This window comes from Pelmatolapia mariae, linkage group LG7, assembly GCF_036321145.2.
Source record: "Pelmatolapia mariae isolate MD_Pm_ZW linkage group LG7, Pm_UMD_F_2, whole genome shotgun sequence".
Taxonomy (NCBI): domain Eukaryota; kingdom Metazoa; phylum Chordata; class Actinopteri; order Cichliformes; family Cichlidae; genus Pelmatolapia; species Pelmatolapia mariae.
This window is the reverse complement of record NC_086233.1, coordinates 55,563,493-55,586,954: the sequence shown is the minus strand read 5'-3', so window position 1 is coordinate 55,586,954 and position 23,462 is coordinate 55,563,493. Positions and strand designations below refer to the sequence as shown.

The 23,462-nt window shown below is 41.1% G+C and overlaps 1 protein-coding gene across 10 annotated transcripts in view; it reads left to right on the top strand.

Annotated features, from left to right (window-relative positions):
• shank3a (SH3 and multiple ankyrin repeat domains 3a) overlaps positions 1–23,462 on the top strand; it is a 194,432-nt gene that overhangs the window by 160,642 nt on the left and 10,328 nt on the right. For 8 of the 10 annotated variants that reach the window (XM_063479829.1, XM_063479827.1, XM_063479826.1 and 5 more), the window contains 10 exons: positions 10,156–10,231; positions 12,593–12,675; positions 13,810–13,934; positions 14,188–14,323; positions 18,017–18,097; positions 18,281–18,304; positions 18,674–18,801; positions 19,007–19,112; positions 19,737–20,263; positions 20,382–22,477. In XM_063479829.1, the coding sequence (XP_063335899.1) occupies positions 10,156–10,231; positions 12,593–12,675; positions 13,810–13,934; positions 14,188–14,323; positions 18,017–18,097; positions 18,281–18,304; positions 18,674–18,801; positions 19,007–19,112; positions 19,737–20,263; positions 20,382–22,477 (3,382 nt within the window). Of the gene's footprint in view, positions 1–10,155; positions 10,232–12,592; positions 12,676–13,809; positions 13,935–14,187; positions 14,324–18,016; positions 18,098–18,280; positions 18,305–18,673; positions 18,802–19,006; positions 19,113–19,736; positions 20,264–20,381; positions 22,478–23,022; positions 23,070–23,462 lie in introns of all 10 variants that reach the window. The other 2 variants (XR_010094399.1, XR_010094398.1) reach the window with 1 other exon arrangement.

Here is a 23,462-nt window from a genome sequence, read left to right as displayed (position 1 = left end):
CCCACACCCCTCCTTTATTTTATACAGTTTTATAAACCATGTGTGCTCTAGGCTTAAGGAAAGAAAGGAAAGAAAGAGAAGAGCTTAATGGTACCTCATCAGCAGCAGTAAAGCAAAAAACCTTAACGGGTTATTTTGGAGAAAAGGTCTGTTTGCGTTGACCTTGGGTAAGACTGGTGCAACACCATAAAAGCATCAGTGTCACCTCAAAGGGAGGCTACTTAATTGATAAGCTGCGTCCCATTTTTCTGAGCCTGCTCAGTCTAATCCTAAATCATGAAAACCACAGAGCTTAAGAACACATAGGATAGCCATTTGAGCATAAATAGTTTGCTCTTATTGGTGTCCTTAAGCACTCATGGTCACCTTGTCCATACGTTGTTGTGATTTATTATAGCGGCAATTCTACAACTTATGTATTTGAGTTCATATTATTACAGTCGGTAATTTTAGTGCGATACTGAGCAAGCTCATAACAGAAAAAGCATTCACCTTTCAATGACAAACCCCTTTCGTTTCCCTCATGGTTCCATAAATTAGTCGGTACAGGCCCAGATTACAAATTACATAGTGAGTTCAGTCAGTAAGTCTCTGGTGACAACTTGTAAAATGCAGAGTGAGTATGCAAATGCTGACACGACAGAGCTGTGCGTGTGCATTCAAATGGACAGGCTTTTTTAAACCTTTATGCTTGCACACACGCACGCACTTAAGTTATTGTCTCGAGTCAGCAGATAGATTAGCATAGCCAACTAATCCATCTTATTAGCGAGAGCGAAAGAGAGAGAGGGAGAGACAATAAACCACAGGTTGGAAGGCATGTCTTAGGTATTAAAGTTTAGCTGAGTCAGTGTTATAGACTGGCAGTTCAAGAGAAGTCCTACCATTTAACCCTGGAAAAAAAAATTGCACTAAGTGTCCAGTGAGTGTGTGCAGGGCTCTTGTGTTTATTTGTTCGCCACAGAGTGATGGCCACTATCTGTGCTTTTCATCAGAAGTCAGTCGAGTGTGTTGAGCCATCTCTCTCTGGAGGACAGATCCATATCAAATCATAATAGATGGCGATGCTATTTGAACAATGAATCAAAGCTGAAGCAGGGCTGACAGTCGAGCAGAGACATATTACATCTGACAGGGGCTGCACTGGATGAGAGCGGGTCACATGCGCACACTCGCTTGTACACACGCGCATGTCCACACACAAAAGTAAACATGCACATACACACATCGACGGGTTAAGGCACTCTTCTGAAAGTCTAGTCTATTTCACAGTGTCGTGGCGGCTCTCAGACACTGTTCACCTGTGGTTGTTTCAAGTCATCTGTAGATTGTTGGTTGAGTTGCTTTGTTTTCATGAATCCTTTCACTGCTGTGGTGTGCTATAACAGTCTTGCTCCAGCCCTCTTTATATTTTGCTTTAAAGGAGAAAAACTTTCTTTTAATTTTTTTAAGTGGTTTTAAACAGCAGTTTCACTGGCTTTCTGGAAGTTTTTCTTTGGACATCAATCTACTGTCCTGTGAAGCCTCATCAGAAACGGTCTCAGTGGCTGTTAAGAAGCCATTCTTAAAGAAGGCAAACAGGGAGAAAAGGCTGAGGTATGCCACAAGAACTGTACTAAAAATCAGTGTTAGCAGGTCTTATGAAGTAATTGAAGTGACAAATTTTAAATATTTGGTTCAAATCATTATCATTATATCAGTGGAGGTCAGGAGCGAGGTACAACTCGGAGTATAGTGTCATCTGGAAAACACAGCGGAGGCTCTCTCTTGGTTTGGTCCACAAGTGGTGTTGGGGATCTTGTTATATTGGCAAAAATGTCATTAACAATGATCACAATTACACTGCCAGTGCAGTAAAGGTATACTTTATATCGTGTATTTCCGTATGTGTTTCCGCATTTCACGCACTTCCCAGTTTCCTAGTAAGATATAAAGAAATGAGAGGCGGTTCAATAGAATAATCATCTTTGTTTTCCTCTTTCACCATATTTCACTGTCTTTCTCTTCAGTTTGTGTCACTCGGCATCCCTCTCCCACTCTCCTACGGAGCTACATAATAGAAATTCTGAATCTCTTTTATTATTTACTCCAGCCCAAAGATTTTTCACATTACATTGGTCTTTTGTTTATAAAAGAAGCTGTTCAGCTCCCTTTGGGGATGTTTGTGTGTCTGTCTGAGTGATAGCGTCCTGACCTTGACTCAAAAGTGTACTGCGGCGTGCATCACACCGTTTGAGGGTCTTGTACAGTAGTTGCCTGTTGTTGACTGAATTTGATTGAATTATTCAAGGCTTATTCCATTTTGACAGAACTGAGGTATTTATAGGCGTCGGCCTCTGCCTCTGACACTTACGTGGTAACAGCAAGCTCTCTGAAGGCTCTTTAACAAAGCAACCAATTCCGAGGCAGAGGAGGAGGAGAAAGACAGCAGAAAGGCAGAGATATGCTGGAGTTGTTTGCTCGAGGCTAAAACAGAAGAGGACACTGAGGCCACAGACAGTTACACGCAGTTTAGTGCTACTTGTCCAGGAATTCCTGTTTCACTGTTAAAACGAAGAAAGGAAAATGGTGCTGAGGAAACAGCTGTCACTAGTTTTTCTGCATGAAATGGATGTTTCAGGATTGCTTTTAATCGCCTCAAGGTGAAGATGAGAAGATGAGAGGGAGTTCAGCTTGTCTCAGGGATTCAAATGACAGAGTGGAGAGACAACCTTCTTGTTCAGGTCTTAGCAAGGCTGAAAGGTGGAATTGAAAAATGGACTGTTGTCCAGTCATGGTGTCAGATTTGCCTGTGCTGTGTAGCAGGATAGATGGAGTTGTCACAGTTGTGAAGACAGAGCAAAGCAACTCCTCATATTATGACCTTTTCTGGGGTAAGTTTCATTGCACTGAGCACCGTTTAGATGTAAACACTCTTTTCAAGACTAAAATAGCCCATTTTTGCAAATGTGAGAAACTTCCAATGTGACTCAGCATACGGAGTAATGTAGCAGAAAAAAGGATGGTGTCTGCTAGCGTACTACTGCTTCCATTTTTAGAAGAGGATGTTCACTACGCTGCACGTTTAAATGTGACTTAAAGCTTAATACAGAGCAGGAAAAAAGTTCAATCATCAGGCTATCAAACTATTTGTTAGGTAACAATTTTAAGAATTTACCAAAAATAACTCATTAAAAGTTTTCCAGTTGTCACTCACTGTCATTATTAAAGAATTTTTATTTTATGTCAAATTTTCCTTTGTTCTTGCTGTCAGTCTTCTCCTCATTCCAGACCTGCTTTCTTCCAAAAGTGGAAAAGCTTTTTTTTATTATCAGATATTTGTTTTGTATTTCTATTTTTAGACTCTGTTGTTTTTTATTATTCATGTCATGATGATCAAATATTCAAACGGCTCGCTCTTCTCATTAAAGTAAGCGACAGCAGATGTGGCATTTTGACTCGCAAGACGTCAACAAAATGGTCAAAAGTTTCACTGGATACTGGATGATGAACTCTTTTCCTATAGTGTAGCCGTCATTTGATCTCATCTGTCTTTCTGAATCATTGGTATTTCAATGCCGTTGTCGAATTCTTATCAAAGCACGTTGTTAGACTGTGACTGTCCATGCTAAACAAAGACTATTGAGCTGGTGTTCATAAACAGCCTCTGGCCACACTCTCCAGTTCATATTATTTTACTATTGCACCATTTCAGACACCTATCTAGCATGCCTCAGTAGACCATAGGTGCTATGCAGAGCTTCGTAGGCCCACATCTACATGTTCTAGCATATACTCTACCATGGCGAAGACAGAAATCCTATGTGAAGTACATATTTGTAGCAAACTGATGCTGAATATTAAAAAAATATCTAATCTGTCAACTGCAGCTAATGTCTGAGGTTATCATCAAGTGTTGATGTTTCACCTCACTCCCTTTCCATGCACAAGTTAAATTTCCACAATACCACTCTCTGCTTGACTACAGTAAAGTAAGTAAATAAAACTTTATTTATATAGCATTCATTTAAAAAGATATGTTTTTAACTGGCTTTTAAAGGAAACCGAAGACTACACCGAAAAAATCTAAGGAAACGAATCCTGCAATACTGTTGGTGCCTGAAAGGCTCAGGTTTTATATTAGTCCGCTAACATGAAAATGTCATCACTGTAACAAAATTATAACAGTGCTCATTCATTCATAAACAAAACACAACTTGTGTTTCTTTGTTCTGTGACGTATCCCCTTACGAGTGTGAAAAATTGTTCTTCAGGAGCAAAACTGTTTGCATCATAACATTATCCTGGACTCTGGTGTTTGTGTGTTTGGCACCTGCAACTCACATCACTAATAAGAGCAAAGCTGGTTTAACACTGTACATCTTATAAAAAGCGACTTGCCGTCTGTTTATGCTACACTCAAACAAAACAGCTATATTAAATTCGTGATGCATTAAAATGATGCTTGAGGATCATTCCTGTCCTGATGAAAAGTTTTGTTGTTTGTTTCGTTTGTTGGATTTCTCTTTTCTTTTTTTTTGTTTGATGACTGGCTGTCAGTGGCACAAACCGGGTTTTCGTGCCAAAACACACTCTTTTCTTTTGTTATCTTAGAAATAAAAGCCACCATCTGTTTCACCATTTGAGTGCTTCACATGAAGAAACAGAAATGTAATGTTCAGTTTGAATTAAACTCAAAGAGAGCTGATTTTTGTTCGTAGTGCTTCTGATGGACTATAAAATAATGGTGGAGTTCTAACCTTGAGCAGTGTTTATGTGTATCCCTTAAATGTACATAGCGGATACAGATTAAACTGGCACAGCGTCCACTTCCAGCCTCTCTTTTATGCTGTGTTTTTTTTTCCTTCCTCTTTTTCACACTTCTGTATATTAACTGTGACTAGAAAGAGGAGAGTAGATATGAGTGGGAGAGTGGCAGGGAAGAATTAAAAAGTCAATGGGGCTTAGTTGATAAGTGTGTTTGTGTGGATGTGTTTGAATGTTTGTGTGCAGCTGTTATCAGTATTAAAACAGCATAGGTTAATTCCCATTCAGCGTGGACACTGTGTGTTTGTGCGCGCGTGTGTGTGTGTGTGAGTGAGTCCACGTGTATGTGTGATGGAACTCTGCTGTCCTTGTCTGAAGGACACCAAAGGTGTTGCAGTCTGTCCAGAATAGAGAAGTGGGAAAGATGCAGCATGTTAACAGTGTTACAGAAAGCGTGACTTATCGCTTGATGTGTAAAATATGCTTTCATCTCAACAGATGATCACTCATAACACACAAAAAAAACTTTCAGTCAATACCACCCTTCATATATTTTTGATAACAAAGTAAAAGAATCTATATTTCTGCTCAAATTATAGGGTGGAAGTGCTATTATCAACTTTTACCCTGATTAGTTATGTTTTTTTGAAAGTGATTTAATAAATCTTACTTTATTGTATTACTGTACCAAGATGACTTCACTAACAGGATATTTTAACAGAGCATATGTCAGAAGAAGACTTTATCAAACAGTGCAGCCTGTAGGCACTTTGGATTTTACTGTCCTAGAACGTTAGACTATATTAGTCCTGTTAGAGTTGATGGTTCAACTTTACGTTGGTTCCAAGGTACGCATTAAGACAACATTTGATTTCATTCAGTGTGGTTATTATTGTTATTATCATTGTCATTATTATTATTATTATTATTATTATTACCATTATCATTATTATTGTTATTATCATTGTCATTATTATTATTATTACCATTATCATTATTATTGTTATTATCATTGTCATTATTATTATTAAGGTGAAAAGCTTGAAAGCTAAACAGTACTAGTACTACAGTATTTCTCAAACTTTTTGTTTTTGTTTTTCACCATAAACTTTTTGCAGCAAGTTCAATAAGTCATTTCAGTTTGTGACAGAGATCAGATGAATCTGTATCCACTGGGCAAATCAAAAGGAACTTTGACTTTAGCCAAATTTTACCATTTAAATTTTGCCCACGTTGTTTTATTCAAGTGGCAATTAAGGCAAAATGTGTTTCTGCTACCAGATGTCGAACATTGTTCAAATGAAAATGTCCCTCGCTTTTGATATCTGTTTTATTAAAAAGCATTCAGAGGTCAAGTACCAGTGTACACTGTTTTTTTTTATGTTCTCAAAGGGAAATGACCTTCCTCTATTTCTTTTTCTTTGTTTTTTTTAGTACTATGACGTTACAGTTTATTTTTGGAACTGCATGTTTCACTTGAATTTCAATGATATCTCCAAAAAGTAGAATTTGGTTTGAAACCAACATTGTTCTACTGAAAATGTCCTTGTCTCTCTATATCTCTGTTATTAAAAAAGCATTCAGAGGTCTCTCTGTTTTAGACCACATTTGTCTTCAGAGAGAGAGAAAGTAGTGCATTCAACGCACTTTTATGTTAACAAAACCAGATGGAGATTATTTGAGCTTTGTGACACAGCCATCAAAAGATGGGCATACTGTAGCCATAAAGGGATGGATATGGTCAGCAACAATACTCAGGTAGGCTGTGGAGTGTAATTATACTCAATCAGTACTAAGGGGCTCAAAGAAAATACCCTAACACCATTATACCACCATTACCACCAACCTGAACTGATGATATAAGGCAGGATGTGTCCACGTTTTCATGTTGTTTAACCCAAATTCTGACCCTAACATCTTAATGTTGCCCGTCTAATCGAGACTCATTAGACCAGGCAACATTTTTCTAATCGTCTATTTTCCCATTTTAATGAGACAGTGTGAATTGTAGCCTTGGTTTCCTTTTCTCAGCTGACAGGAGTGGCACCTGGTGTGGTCTCCTGTTGCTGTAGCCCATCTGCTTCAAGATTTAATATTTTGTGCATTTAGAGCTGTTCTTCTTCTGCAAACACTGGTTGTAACAAGTGGTTATTTGAGTCACTGTTGCCTTCCTATTAGCTCCAAGCAGTCTGGCCATTTTTGCCTAGAGAATTGTCGCTCACCGGGTATTTTCTCGTTTTCAGACCAGTCTTTGTAAACCCTAGAGATAGTTGCGTGGGAAAAATCCCAGTAGCCCATCTGGCACCAATAACCAATCCACATTTAAAATTAACTGAAATCGCATTTCCTTTCTATGATGTTTGGCTACAACTAAAGCAGGTTAGAATTGGTTAGAGCAGGTTGTCTTGATCATGTCAGCATGCCTAAATGCACTGAGGTGCTGCTGTTGGATTGGCTTATAAGATATTTGCCTTACCAAGCAATTGAGTCTCTACATATAGATTTAATATTAAAATGAATCTATACGTATAGATTCAATACATAATAAAAATGATAATAGCTTGTTGTTTACAGTGGACCCCTGTGTCTCATCTTTTGTTTTCTACTTTTGTGTGTATGAGTCTGTGATAGATGGAAGTATATTGGAGGTTATCTCTGCTATGAGGGCCCTGTCTTTAGATGCTCCTGGGCTGTACATGACAGTTGTGATGAATAAGTTGCATTTCACACTTCTGGACCGCATCTCGTATCACATGGTACACAAACACACATACACACACAAACTTAGATGCGCACACTCTAGTAGAAACAGAAATACAAATGCTGCATCTGTTGCTTTCAAGCACTATTCAAACAAACAAATGCAGTCTTCTTAACTAAACCATAACTAAACAAACAAGTGCCTAGCCTGAGCAGCTTTTGCGTACGACATCGATGACCACTGGATAAAAATAATTTACATTTTCGATCCATTGCAAGTTAATCACTTCCCTGCTGGCTTACACGTCAGATAAAATTCATTAAATCTGTAAGTCTAAAAAGGTTTACCGTTACAAAAATGTAGTGTCTAATATTGTTACACGTTGAGCAATCAGGATTTCAATTATGTCATTATTGAAGCCCTTGATAGTCATTAATATTATGCTGTGTTTTCTGTAGACATAGCTTGTATTGATGTCGATCATTGTGTTATGGTCATGTTGTCATTACTGTGGGTGTTCAACAAGGGTCCATTCTTGGTCCTCTTTTTATTCATCACAACCTTAATTTTTTGCCATGACCATGGATCTGTTTCCTAATCTGGCCAAAGTGCAACCTACATTTTATACACACACACACACACACACACACACACACACACAAATAAACAAACAGACGCTCCTTGCTTCAATTCCAGGAGTAGATGCAACTCCTAAGGAATTTGTCTCATGAAGGGCACCTGGCACAAAAATCTACCCAATCAAACATGCAGAGCTACCTGCTGTGTTGACCCCTTGTGAATAAGTGTGTAGGCAAATCATGTGGTCACTTAATATTTAAATACAGAACCTAAGATACATGAAATTCTGTCATTAGCCATAACTCTTATTCATATTCAACTGGTACGTGTATGTGTGCATGAAAGCTGAGTCTAGCCCTAAAAGAAAGCCTCTGAAGGTGTGGGAGAAGACAAGTTCTGACTCATCTATGACTTTCTCCCCAAATATCACCTCTTTTTTCATTACGACTTACCTTTGACAGGCTGTGCTAACAAAATGCCATGTCTTTCCTCCCCAGACCGGATGTAGAGTAACCTTCTAACCTAAAGAAAATACCAACTCACCCTTCTTTTCCCTTTACTTTAATTGATAGATGTACACTGTACAGTAATTGTATTTTAGTTGGGTATTTTGAACTCTATACATTTTAAGTTGACTGGGCTTTTTATTTGGTGTCAGAGAATTTATTTAATTTAATTTCTCCTGAGCTGAAAAAGACATTCAAATTAACACTCATTCTAATATACAAAGGATGAAGAAAGCCACGCAGTTGGAATCATGCTGAAATAAATCTGCAAGATTCAGAGTGATTCAGATTCATAGAGCACAGCCCCTGAATTATGAAAAACAGGCATGTTCAGGCAAACAAGATAATTGTGAAAACGCAGATATAAAAAATGAAGAGGAAGGTCAGAGAGTAAAAACAGTGGCTAAGAGGTTAAAGTTAACTGCTGCTAAATCCCTTTTCATTTTTTGCCCTTTTGTCGTGTCACCAAGTGTCAGTGGATGCACTTATCAAAGCTTCAAGTTGTTCTCAGCTGACAGTCGGTCACTCACACAGTGAATCAGATTGACAGGATAAAGTGGATCTGGAGATGCCAGCCAGTTCAAGACTGCTCACTCACTTTGACCTCTTTCCATTTTTGTTCTTTGCGTGTCTTCTTTTTCCTTTTCACATATACAGCTTATCTTAAACATCTTCTTTTAGTTCTTTTGCCTGTATTGGAAAGTAAAGTGACAGGAGGCAGGCATGTGACCAAGTTTGCCAAGCAGAATCATAGGAACATGCTGTGTGTCTCACATCAACACCACGGCGGCTCTTGCTTTCACAGCCTCGTCCAATTAAGAGCTTGTGTGTGCCGTGCAGTGTTTAGTCAGCAGATCGGCTGTTTAGTGGAGATGTATTGTGCTGTGTATTATTGGGATAGAAAGAGGGCATCAGCACTCTTATAGGATAACATCACATATAGTGACAGAAACCACATGCACACAGTGCATACACACACACAGTATTCAATGAGCGTCTAATCAAACACATTTGCCTTTAAAAGAAACACTTTGAGGGCAGAATTAGGCAATTACTTCACTGTTTCAAAAGCAAAAAATTACCATAGAACAATTATACTCTGGTAGGTTATGATAAATGAAGCATGTTAATGATAATTGCTTCTCTGTGGTAGCTTAATTCCTCTCTGTGCTCACCGAATTAGATTATTACTGACATTTTTATACTAACATGCTAAGAACTGGGGCAGACACAGCCTTGACATTTTTGGAATCTTGTGGATTTGTATAAAGTCATTAGCTGGACTAAATCTAATTAAAAAAATCAAATGTGTACTTCCTAAAACATATTCAAGTAAAGCATTATTGGGATATTTTTAATTTCAGCTTATTTACGGAGATCTGTATACACTGGCAATGTGGCTGACTTTGCTTTTAAGACACTTTACACTTCACTTGAACATCTGTTATTAAATAAGATAAGATAACCTAAGATAAGATAATCATAGTAATAATTTAGGCAGTTTGATGATGTAAGTGTTTAATGGTCTGTATGACCTTGTAGGTAGATCAGTTACCTCCAATATATGTTTTTATAGCATCCAAAAGTATATCACTCAACCAATCCTTTAAATCTATTTTACAGAGACACGGGAGGACCGCACTAAGAGACTGTTCAGACACTACACTGTGGGATCTTACGACAACTTCACCTCATACAGGTACAACCTCTAGCTCTGAGCTAGCATCCTACAGCATTGTGTAGTAGTGTATATTGTACTGCTCATTGCACTGTACTGTTGGTCATATCACACACGGTTTCCTTGTCCTAACAGGGTCAGTGAAGTTCATTTGTGCTGTAGAGGTGCTGCCATCTAAAGGCACGATCCTGCTAGTGCACACAGTTCTGATTCTAAAATGCACACAAATGATATTACATAACTCTCTTATACTGTCTGTATGTAAGGGTGTTCACTATGCATGCATAGCACATACTCTCCATTTATGTCTGTCTTCACATTCATCATTTTTGATTCACTTGAATTTCTTCATAATCTCTTCAAAGTTTTTTTTTCTTTTATTCTTTTTTAAGTTTTGTTATCCTGTCCATATCTCGAGATGACATTTATTATGTACAGAGTGTGAGCGATCCCTCTCTTCCAAATTAGATGTACTAGCTGAGCATTTTGTTGTTATGCAAATTCTCACTCTAATGCCACAGTTTATCGGTTAGAGACACAGAGCTGGTCTGCACAAGCATTGTTTCTACCTGCTTCCTTTGCCTTTAATAAAATGTCAGCTTCTTGCAATCTAGGTTTTAGTCAAATTAAGCGTAGCTTCTGTTTCCACAGCCACAGTCTTTTTGAGTTACCATTACTAAATCTGTGAACCTGTGATAGTCTGCATATACGTTTTTGTTTTAGAATGGGTGCTAACTATAACTAAATATAGTTCTGTTTCTGTTCAGAGGCTCTAAAGTACAAATTAAAGTTCTTTGAAGTCAGTAAAGTACCAGTTGCACACGAAGGACACACACTTGAGTTATACTTGAGTTTCTTCATCCGAGCTATTGTCTGCAGAATATTAGAATTGCAAATGTCAAAGGACAGGTCTATTTTGAGGAAACATTTACCGTTGATATGTGAAAAGTGAGTCTTTTTTCTTTATCGAGTTATGTAGGCGGGTAGAGGTTCTGAACAAGGACAGCGAGGACATTGCATTAATGCAGTATTTTGTGTCATAGAGCAGAGATGAAAGCATACCGGATAAAAAGGTTTGGACTGAAACAAAGTATCTTAGTGGTGCTTAACCAACTCAGTTTTCTGTGCATAATAATTAGTGCATAAGTGGTTTCATATCTCTTTATGAAACCAAACCTTTGACCTCCTTCCTGCAGAAAGGTTTGTTATGGTTCTCCTGGCTCCAGCAGCAGGAGCTCTGGGTAAGTCTGAGAAAATGGAGTGTAACTAAGCTAATGACTCTGCAGCCACCCACTGAGTTGCAACCTGAACCACAGCCCTTTCTATATCTGCATCTTCTGTCAGGAAAGATGAATGATACTGCTGAAACTTTCAAACTTCTGCAAAACTAATAGATTTTGTAAAGGCGTTCAGGGTGTAAAGTGTGAGCAGTCCCCCTCAGTCTGTGCTGTTAAAAGAATGGAACATTTATTAGATTTATTAGATTTGAGTTAAGGAATATTGCATTATTCAGGCCACCTTTCTTCAATTTTCCTTTCTATTAAAAATTTTATGTTACCGTTTATCATAAGGCATGATTAAAATATCCTTCATTTCACATCTTTGGGCATCAGAAATTTAGATTTAATCCTCACACAATAATCCATACTGCAGATATTTGCTTTGCTGCTTTACTAACTCTACTTTCTGCTCACAGGCTTTAAAAACATATGCATGAGCACCTCAGCTTAACACCGCCTACCTGCCTTCACCACTGAACACTCAGAAAAATCAGACAGTTATGAACTGCTCACTTACTGTTTCCATTGTCATTAGTCAAGCCACAATATTACATCTGAGCCAGCTCTGTCAGTTTCTTTCACAAAGTCCCTCAACACACTCCACAGCTGCAGTCTCATCTGAAGGATCAGCTAGAAGATTGATTCACTCTTAGGTTTTATCCCATAGATACTTCAATCATGAGGACTTTCTCTCACCTGCTCATTCTCTAGCGCACTTTTTCATGTTCTCAGTCTTTCTACTTGTGAGTGTGTGTGTGTGTGCGTGTGTGTCTTGCTTTCTTTCTTAAAATGCTAGTACAGCACCTGGGAAACCTGAGCTGTGGTGTCTTGCTTGGCTTTTAACTTGATTGAGAGAGGAAGTACATGTACACGTGTGTGCGTGTGCGGTTGTGTGTGTGTGTGTGTGTGTGTGTGTGTGTGTGTGTGCGCGCCTCCACCTCCACCTCCACCTCCACCTCCACCTCCTCCTCCTCCCTCTTCTCAACTCCCACCGACCGACCCGCTTTACTCCCCTGCCCTTTCTCTCGCCCCTCTCTCTTTGTGTCCGTGTGAGGAGGATGTTGGATTCATACCTGCTATCCCCCTGCTCCTCTCTTCACAGTGACTATATCATAGAGGAGAAGAATGCTGTTTTACAGAAGAAAGAAAATGAGGGGTTTGGTTTTGTCCTGCGGGGAGCCAAAGGTGAGCGATGCACATACAGATACACGCCAGTGCCATTCACAAGGTTTTCAAGGTGTGCGAGTGTTTTGGTCTGAGAAGTAGCTTGTTGATCTGAGTCACTGACTACGGCTCAGTCAGTATTGTTACCGTGTGAGTCAACAACACAACCAGCTTTGGTCAACACTCAGTTTGTGTACTCAGTTGCACTCAGGTTTCTGGGTATGTGTTTGTGCGAGTGCATGTGGCCCCTTTGGTGGTGTCATCCTTGGCTGAGCTGTCATCTAGCTGTCCCATCTGTTCCCTGCACATGGCGTTGAGTTTTAGTAGAGAAACACTCATCTCTCTCTCTCTCCTCGTCCTCTCTCCTCTTTGTCTCTTCTTGTTTTTGTTCCTCTTCGCTCTCCTCCACCTCCTTCACATCCTTCCTGTTCATTATCCTCTCAAAATATTATCATACCTTCTGCACTTTAACCGAAATCGGCTCTCTACTCATCTCCATCACCGCAAATTCGTTTTACTCACGCACGTGCCAGCTCCCTCCCTGCTCGGCATGGTTACCATGGTAACCCCTTTCAGACACCTTGCCGGGAGTCTGAGTGTGCTTTACTGCTCCATCACTCACTACCGTGGGTCTTGGCTCGCCCGTCTCTCTCTTTCAGTCGGTCTTTTACTCCTCACTACCCTTAAACACACACACTGCAGTTCACTTAGTGGTCCTCTGAGAGCTCTCATGTGTCAGTGATTTAGCTGGATTCACTCCAACATTAAATGGAGTACATGAAAGCCCGCTCACTTTACGAAGTATTCTTAAGTATTGCATGTCTGCTTTTTAGTCATGCAATAATAATTATGTTTGTATGGAACTATAAGCTTCAGTAATACTGTTTAGATGCAGCAGTATTCCTTCCTAGTGTTATTCAGATGACTTTAGTCACCGAGCAGAACTAAACTCAGTGCTAATGTGTTCATTAAATAAATTGGTTAAGAGAAATTTTAATTATTGTTGCGATTATTGCCTGAGAGGAAAATAAAGCAGCATTTGGAGCATGTAATACATGATCTGTTCTAACTTTCCAGTGAAGCAAAAGGAAGCTATAAATATTTCTTTATTTGACGACGTGGGTTTAAAACTTTTTAAAAACTATTTCTTCCCAGCTGAGACGCCCATTGAGGAGTTCACTCCCACCCCGGCGTTCCCTGCCCTTCAGTATCTAGAGTCTGTTGACGTTGAAGGAGTGGCCTGGAGGGCCGGTCTAAGGACAGGGGACTTCCTCATTGAGGTGATAAAAATTGCCTCATTATTCATCTTGATTTGTATACATTTCACTCCTGAAAGAAGTGTACATGTCCATAGATCCAGATGAAAATGCAAAGTAAATGTGTGGTTTAATCATGTAAATTTCCCTCTGTAACGGACTATAGTGCTTTAACTATGCTTTTATCAGCATAAAAGCAAAAAATGAAAATAAAACAGGAACTAAGTTGTATATTTCTTGCTTCCTGTTCTGTCTTTGTGGGTGTATTTTCTCTCAGGTAAATGGGGTGAATGTTGTGAAGGTGGGCCATAAGCAGGTGGTATCCTTGATCCGGCAAGGGGGCAACAGACTGCTGATGAAGGTGGTTTCAGTCACTCGCAAACCAGAGACTGAGGAAGTCGTTCGCAAGAAAGGTACACACTTATTTGTACTCAGCAAAATCATAACACAGTAGTATGCTTTTTATAAATTGTGCTTTTCTTAAATAAATAAACATTACTAGTAAATTAATCAGTTGTGCTGGAATGTGTGAGAAAACATGACCTTATGCATTCTCAGGAACTGTTTTGGTCATTTGAAACAATTCTGTTAAGTCTTGGGTATGTATCAAGGACAAATGCTTTCATCTGTTCCTTTCAGTTGGAGAATAAAGTGGACATCTAAAAATTTTTGCTCTTATTGTTTTCGGGATCAAGAGTTGAGAGCGTGGGGGAGTTGTAGCTTTGTTCACTGAATATGCAAAATGTATTCACACGTTGGCTCAGATAAATCTAGGTCATTAATGCAACAATGGACAGATTTTTAAGCTTATTCATAAATTTACAACATATTCTACATGGCTTGATTACATTAGATTGCCCTTCGAGATATTATATGTGTATTTTATGTGAAGCTCCTGTTGGGATGTTTGTTATTTGTAAATGAATTTTATCAGGTAATGGAGACATATATGTTGATTTTTGTGTACAGAGGGAGATATGTGTGTATTGTCTGGGTAATTTCTACCACATTTCCCTGCTGTAAATTCATGTAGTTTCCATGTCAACCACAGCTCAGATTACTCAGCTCCCACACAGTCCTGGCACAATGACCTCAGAATTGTGTACACTGCAGCGTGTCCGTCTGTGTGTGTGCTTTTATGCATGGTAGAGTGGTGTGTGCACGTCCTTTGTGATTTTTGAGATACAGACAGTGATAAATGAGTTTGACCTAGTTTCACTAAGACAGTACTGTATCAACTTAATTCTGCTACTCAGGGCTTAATGGTCTCTTAATCTCTCTTTCTTCCTCTTTCTGTCTTTCTTGCCTTAATATCATTTCTCATGCTTGTCGCCTTTAAATAAACCCAGTCTCTTAGTAAAACATTTGGCATTATTCATTCATGTAGAAGTCAAATTAGCATGTTTTGACCCCAGAAAGTTCCACTTATTAGCCTTTTTTTAGCCTTTCAACTTCCCATCATGGTCTCGTTTTGCCGATTGACTACACCAATCGTAAATGAATTAAAGTAAAAGTTGAAGCTTTTGGAAATCTTTTGTACTTCCTGGTGTCAGTTGATTAAAAAAGACACTACCTCTCTTATTCTTGTCTCTAATGAGAGGCTACAGTCTTTGGACATAATTCAACACAAAGATAAAGTCTGCCTCTAAAATCTCACTATTTAACATGCCGATGACAAAAACACAATCCATGCAAAAACTGAAATGTAAAAATAGCAGTTTGTCTTTTTTTGTAGGTTTTGTCAGCATCCTCTTTGACTCTGAAGAAAATACTGGGGCAGTGCCATTTACACCTACAATTTCAATTCAGTTTTATTTATATAGTGCCCATTCAAAACAACACTTTGTATTGTAGGATAAAGACACCACAGTATTAGAGAGAAAACCCCAACAGTTAGACTACCTGCTGTGAACAAGCACTCGGCAACAGTGGGAAGAAAAAACTCCCTTTTAACAAGAAGAAACCTCGGGCAGAACCAGGATGATCGTGTTGGAAGCTTAGGGGGAAGAGAACAGAGCAGAGGGAGAGAGGATAAAAAACACACTATAGGAGAGAGCCAGAGTTGAATAATTACTAATTCTGGTTTAAATGTCTGAATAAATTAGTGGTGCATAAACACATGGCGAGTGAAAAGAGTTGAGTGAACAAGAAACTCAGACAAGTATGAAAAGGTTTTTTACTTGGGCTACACTTGGGCTTTTGCTGATAGCACTAACTATGCTAAGCTAGGCTAATTTGCTGGTGCACGTTTAATATATTTTTAATGTAACTTGTTATTATTTGCTTTGTTTTGGGGTTGTTTTTGTTTTTGGCAAAGGATTTGGGATTAATGTGGGTTGCAGAGGGGCTTGCAGATGCACACAAATTGTTCCAAAGCTGCTTTACTGTGGCCAACGTTAAAGCTTTCTTACCTCTGCTTATGTCAAAGCTTCTAAGGCCAGATATTTAGTAGGTGAAAGAGAAAGTAGACAGTAAAGATAATCACTGGTAAGATTCCTTTATTGTCAACTGAAGAAAAAATGTGGAGACAGATTGAAATGATGAGACAGACAGTGCAAACAGCTATAGAGTAGATGGGGTGTATCTGGCGTTTCATGGGCGGGAATGAAATTCTTCACTCCTTTTTCAAACTTCTCATAAATGCCTTTTTTTTTTCACCCTGATCAATATTGAACACCCTCTCCTGCTGCTCATATCCTCCAGTGGGACTTGGTGTGCTGCACCTTTACACAAACGCACAGAAACATGCAGACACACACGGACCCGCGAGCGAACACACATTCTCTGCACCATGCGTGGCCTCACTACTGCCACCGTTGCCATGGTGACTACACTGCATGTTTGAATTAAGCATTACATTACAGCAAAAGCAACTCTCTCTCCCTCTGAGTCTGTCTCTGTTCCTCTCTCTTTCGCCGTCCTCCTCCATCTCCTCTGCTCCCTGCTCCTGTACCAGAATGTGCAGGCTTGTGAGGAAATGAAGATGTTTGATAAGGACAGTACCCAGGATGGCGTATGTACACTAGATCTGCGGCTGCTGGCGGCAGCGATGATAGTTATGCTCTAGTAAGGCATTAAGGCAACTGTGGGATTTGGAGATCTATCGCGTTACAGTGGTGCATTGAGTGGAATGTTGGCTGGTCGATCTCAGATAGCGTGAGCTCATCTAGTTCTGTCGTGTGGTATTGTTGGGAAACTTGGTTATAGCATGTAGAGAATGCAGCTATATGTGGTTTCACTGTCAGAGTGCATGGCATTGGTGTTGTTACTGCAGGTTTAACATGATTTTAAAATCAATTGCTGCGTTGTTTTTTACATTACGTTCATTTCAGTGCTTAGTCTAACCTATTTTTAGTCCCATAACTCCATAGTTTGTTTTTGAAGCTAAGATTTGGTAGATATGATTTACTGCTTTGACTGGGACGGTTGCCCTGTGTGTATAGTAGGATTGGGAGGCTCCCACAAGCTGTGGGATATAAAGTCTGCGGTACATCGTTTTCCTTAGCTGTTGAATTTACTATCATCTCTTCATCTGTCAGCCCACATGTCATTATGTGCACCCTCAAGGAATTTTCTCTGGGGGAGGATATGCATGTTTGTATAAGCTGGTTCATTAATGTGTGCCTCTGTCTGATACACATCTGCTAAATTCCAGGCAGGCAGCATATTAAAAGTAAGATGGACGACTTTCTCCCTCTCCTTTCCACACGTCTTACTTTTTCTGCCTATTGTGGCAGACAAACTCTATTGTTCTTTGTTTACTGGGAGGACTGACCTGTACATTTCCACCCAATGGGCTCCTCAACAGAGAGGAATTCTTTCAGCACAGAGACTAAAAAACTAAAAGTCTTGAAGGCAGACTGATACATTTATAAGTCATCTGACCAACAGATAGCAAAATATGAAGAAGCTGGGTTCCAACCGTAGCGTGAACAAGGTCCTGGCTAAGTGTGAAGCATCCAGTTCAACCGAATTTGACCAAATCAAATCAGTGAAGACAGGATGGGCTGGCCGTTTCGGGGATGCCAGGAGGGCACTGAGCCGCAAAGCCAAAGGATTTTCATCCCCCTCAAGTTCATCCTCAACTCCATGCCTTTTCTCCACAGCTCCGCCACCACCCAAGAGAGCTCCCAGCACCACCCTGACACTGCGCTCTAAGTCCATGACCGCTGAGCTGGAGGAACTAGGTGAGTGCCAAATAAGTGGTATGCAAACTCGACACTCTTTTTTTTCCCTCCTTTTCTGTCATATTTCTGCTTTGGCTTTGTCATTAAAACTTGGTGTGTCTCCTAACTTTTAGAATAGTCACTTCTGTTGGCTTGTTCTTGTCATTTTCCCTCCTCTGCTGACGCTATCTTTTTCCCACCAAGCTTCTGCTCGGAGGAGAAGAGGAGGTGAGTCTGAGACAAGAAATTGACACCTCTTTGAACGTCACAAAGATGATTTATCAATGATGTGTCAATTTAAGAACCGCTTATTAGAGCAGATGAGCAGAGCAGAAGAACACATGAGCCATGTGGACAGTCTACACTTTTCTGTCACTTATCGCTTCTTTCTTTCGTTCTTTTTTTTTTCTGTTCTTTTCCTGTATTTTATTGAGACAGGGTAGTGATTTTGTACAGTACCACAGAGCATGACCCCACACATATAGCTACATCTTAGAGGTGCCTTTGTATTCTTTATGGCGATATCAACATTTGGAATAGATGCCACAGCGTTTTTATGTCTCAGTATTTAGTTCTGGCCAATTTTCTTCTTAACAGAAAGACTAGATGAGATGTTGGCATCACAGGAGTCTATGTTGCGTTCTCAGCCCTCTGAGGCAGATTACAGAGCAGCCACTGTCAAACAACGGCCCACCAGCAGGAGAATAACCCCAGCAGAGATCAGTGTGAGTGCACCTACACACAGCACATTGGCAGACAGCATATGCTGCTCTGCTGGCATACATACAAACTCAGCGCACATACAAAAATACCTGGCCAACACGACATGCACCGCTGCGCACATTTATGCATATTCTTTGAATTAACACATAGGAGTCATGGTGTGCTTTCAAGATTTTAAGATACTTTTCTTGTTTTTTTTTCATGCAGTCACTGTTTGAGAGACAAGGGATGACTCTACATGGAGGTCTCCATCCAGGGATTGAGAGAGGTCACATACAACTACCAAAGGGCATGTCCAGGACCAAATCTTTTGGTAAAGCAATCACCCATCCTGTACATATTCAAATAAGGTGAATGATAGTGTAATTGTACCTAAAGTAGAGACTAGAATTTGAGGAAGCTTCATTGTGTTTTCATAATTTGTTTCAGGAGAACGACTAGGCAATACTGAGACTGAAGCTCGTTGTTAAGTCGTAATGTGCCATGTCAAAACTTGACTGATTAACAAATGTTGTCAGTTGACAGTGTGGGATATATAATTACTTGGCATTGAATGTTGAAAATTTGCAAATATGAATACTGGATACTGGAACAGATTTAGAAAGCAGTTGTTCAAGTAGCACAGAGCTTGTTTCAAAAGTAGATAAACATATATATTATTAATACGCAACTGTATTATTAAACATTATGCTTTTTGTAAGTATACTCGTTAAATGAATCTTTAACTGATTCCTACGTGAGTCAAAAATAGAACTGTATGTTTTATTAAACTACTTTAATAATCATGTTTTTTGACACCTGATACATATTATCTATGTAAGTAAACAAATTTACAGATGGATGCAGTACATTTTTTATGTGGACCAGCTTGGCACTTTTTCAAGAGCTTGTTTATCACCAGATGATCTGTGCTCTTTGCTCTCTTTACTGTCATCAGGTGCCACTGAGGAGGATCGGCTGTCTGCTCTTGCAGGCGAACACCGATTTCCCCGCAGTTCCTCTATGACAGACAGCCTCCGAGACCACTCGCAACCCCACCCTATCCCTCCCCCTCCACAAACGGCACCTCCTCCTCCTCCTTACTATCTAGACACTGGTCCTCCCCCAGCTTTCTGCCCCCCTCCACCTCCATCGAGAACACAGAGTCAGGGCCATGAGCCTGCAGGACGTTCGAGCTTCAAGCCGTCCTCCTTGGACCTGCCTTACGAGGCCGCTCAGCGGCAGGCCACACACATTGAGAGACAGAAGAAAGCACGCTCCATGATCATTCTGCAGGATTCTTCTCATTTACCTGTTGAACCTACAGAAATTCCACGTCCTTCTGCTGCTACTCCACCTGAGCGAATCAAAAGGAAAGGTCGGGTTATTGACAACCCTTACGCAAACGTGGGTCAGTTTAGCATTGGACTGTACACACCTACCAAGCCCCAAAGAAAGAAGAGTCCTCTGGTGAAACAGCTACAGGTAGGTGGAATGTTATCGATGCTATCTGATTTTGTTTATTTATTGTTTTTGCTTTAATTTGAATGTAAAAAAAAAAGAGAAGGAACTTGACCTGATTTTTTTGGTCTCTACACTGCAGGTGGAAGATGCACAAGAAAAAGCTAGTTTGGCCTTAGCTGCTGCCCACTCGCGAGAGAGCTCACCCTCAGGACGACACCCACTTACCTACGGGCACACACACACCAGCCGTGCAGACTACTACCAGCAGCAGCTGATGGCTGAGCGAGAGCGTATGCGTGTTCAAGGAGAGATGATGTTTCAGGGCAAGGGCCCCTTTGCCGCTGCAATTGCTGGAGCTGTAAAGGATCGTGAGCGTCGCCTAGAAGAACGGAGGAAATCCACTGTCTTCCTTTCTGTTGGGACCATGGAGGGGGCATCTACCACCAGCTCTGATTCCCCCTCTCTGACTCAGTCTCACTCCATCGATGAACGGATGCTGACACGAGAGCTGGGACAGCTGCCTCCCCCTGCCTTGGCTCTGAGCCCTTCACCTAGTGGGACCACCTTTATCCATCCACTTACAGGAAAGCCTCTGGACCCCAATTCACCACTGGCTCTTGCGCTGGCCGCAAGGGAGAGGGCACTGACCTCCCAGAGCCAGTCCCCTACTAGCAGCCCAGAGCCTCGGACTAAACAAGAGCAATTAGGCCAGGGTGTAATATTCATTGACACTCAGACCAAAGAGTCTCCACATGGGGAAGGGACAGCTACATCTCCCCCTTTTTCACCTAAAAGCGCCAAGGTAGCGGGTTTCGGGGTTGGATCCTCCGCAGCATCAATTTTATCCCCGCAGCCCACCAAGCCACAGTGGGCTTCATCTTCGTCACCTGTATCATTCCGGCAGGAGATGGAGGCCAGGATAGAGGAAAGGAAGGAAGAGAAGAGGTTAGAGGATAAAAAGAGTATGTTGATCAGTATTATGGATACATCACAGCAGAAAACAGCAGGGCTAATCATGGTCCATGCCACCAGTAATGGGCAGGCTGTTGGAGTGGATTCAGAACAAGAGCAGACACCTGCCCCAGCCTCCATGGAGCCCAGCAAATCACCAAGTCCACGCGCTAAATCCCCCAGTCCCAGTGTCGCCCAGCCCCAGACCCAGCTCCAAGTTCAGCGTTCTGCCAGTCCAGTCCAGGAGAAGGGTCTGGCTCAGGGAAGCTCAGAGGAGGATGTGGATCCGTACACAGTAACCCTTCCCCCTGCCATGTTATCCTCCAGCGATGAGGAAACAAGAGAGGAGCTACGTAAGATTGGAGTTGTTCCGCCACCAGATGAGTTTGCTAATGGGCTACTGGCACAGGCACAAGGGGCGCCAGTGTCTCCAGCTAAGCCTGCTGTGTCTCCCGCCACCCCTGCAACACCAACGCCACAAACGCCCTCAACCCCAGCAAAGCCAGCTGTGACCCCCACTCAGCCTGCTCAACCCCTGCCTCCACCCAGTGCAGCAGCTGTCTCAGGGAAGCCCTCTGACCCTCTGGAGCCCCCACCGGTGGGTGAGTCTGGCTCTGCGGCTGACTCAGGCGTGGAGGAAGCTGACACGCGCAGCTCCAGCGAGAGAGAGCGAGACCACCATCTCGAGACCACCAGCACCGTCTCCACGGTTTCCAGCATGTCCACATTGTCCTCAGAAAGCGGCGAGCCTGCCGACACACACACCACGCACACCTCCTATGCCGACGGGCAGACATTTGTGCTCGACAAGCCGCCAGTGCCTCCTAAGCCCCGACTAAAATCCCAGATAGGAGGCAGTAAAGGCCCCGTCACTTTCAGGGACCCTCTGCTGAAGCAGAGCTCTGACAGCGAGCTGCTATCACAGCAGCAGGCTGCTGCCCTGGCTGCTGCTGCAGCTGGAGGAGCTGGGCTCCCCCCAGGTGGTTCAGCCTCAGTTACTGGTCTAGCCCCCACCAAGCCACGCTACCTCTTCCAGAGGAGGTCCAAGCTATGGGGAGACCCAGTGGAGCCCCGTGGCCCAGGAGTGGGGCTAGGTATTGGGAGTTTGGGAAATCTTGGTGGGCTGGGACTGGGGCTGGGTGCAGATGAGGGAGCAAAACCATCTGTTATGGGAGAGCTCAGTTCACGACTACAGCAGCTAAATAAAGACACCAGATCACTAGGAGAGGAACCTCTGGGAGCATCACTTGATCCAGGAAGGAAGTCACCTGTGGCAGGTGCCAGGTAAGACACGATCTTATAAAGTAGGGGAACAAAGGGTTTTAATAAAAAAACAAATCCTTTTAAGTTTCATTCTTATCTTTTCTTTATGTAGTGGTAGAGTAAAAAAAGTCTAGCATTGTGTGTTTTTGATTTATTTAAATTACTTCTTGACACTGAGTTAATTATTTTCTCTAGTTTATCAGCATTTTTATTATATCACTTTATTTACACCAATGTCTATTGTTATCTTCCATTGTGCATTCTTTTTATAAGCTAGTACATTTCTGTTTAAGTTGTTGTGATGGTAAATAGTAATGAGATCAGAGGTCACTAACATTGTTGGTGTTAGTTTCCCTGACAATATTAGTGGAACAGCATAGTTAATATATCCTATAACATTAGCAGGTCATGCCTTGGTCTTTAACATCCGTAAGAAGAAGACTTCTCACATAGCAGCAGCTGTCTCAGAGTTAACTGAAGCACACTGGTGTTTTTGTCTGATATCTGTGGGTTTCTTTTTTCACACCTTACCTGAAAGTACAATGAAATCCTTTATATTTCTGCAGATGTGAGGACACCGAAGAGAGTAAACCTTAAGGTTATAAACTCTAGGGTAAACCAAAGCTTTTTTAAAAATATATTTTACATAACGAGCCTATCAGCCCATTGAAGGAGAACAGTACTTTTATACATCTTTTTTTTCCATTAATATTCTTTGTACTGTTATTTGTTACCTTGTTTGCATCAGCTGATTCCTTCACTGACACTTGTACAGCCTCTCAAGAATCATTAAAAAAGACAATTAAAGTATTACTACAGCACAATGTTTTTCAAGAAATGATTGTTTTTAGAGATACAGTACAGTAGTACTACAGTTGATGGCTCTGGTCTTGGGTCTAAACTGCTACTTGTTTCCATAGTTACAGCTGTACTCCTTTGCTTCCTGTTAAGTGTTCTGTGTTGGTAAGAGTAGACGGTAGTAGTCGATAAGCTAGTGGTGTGTGTG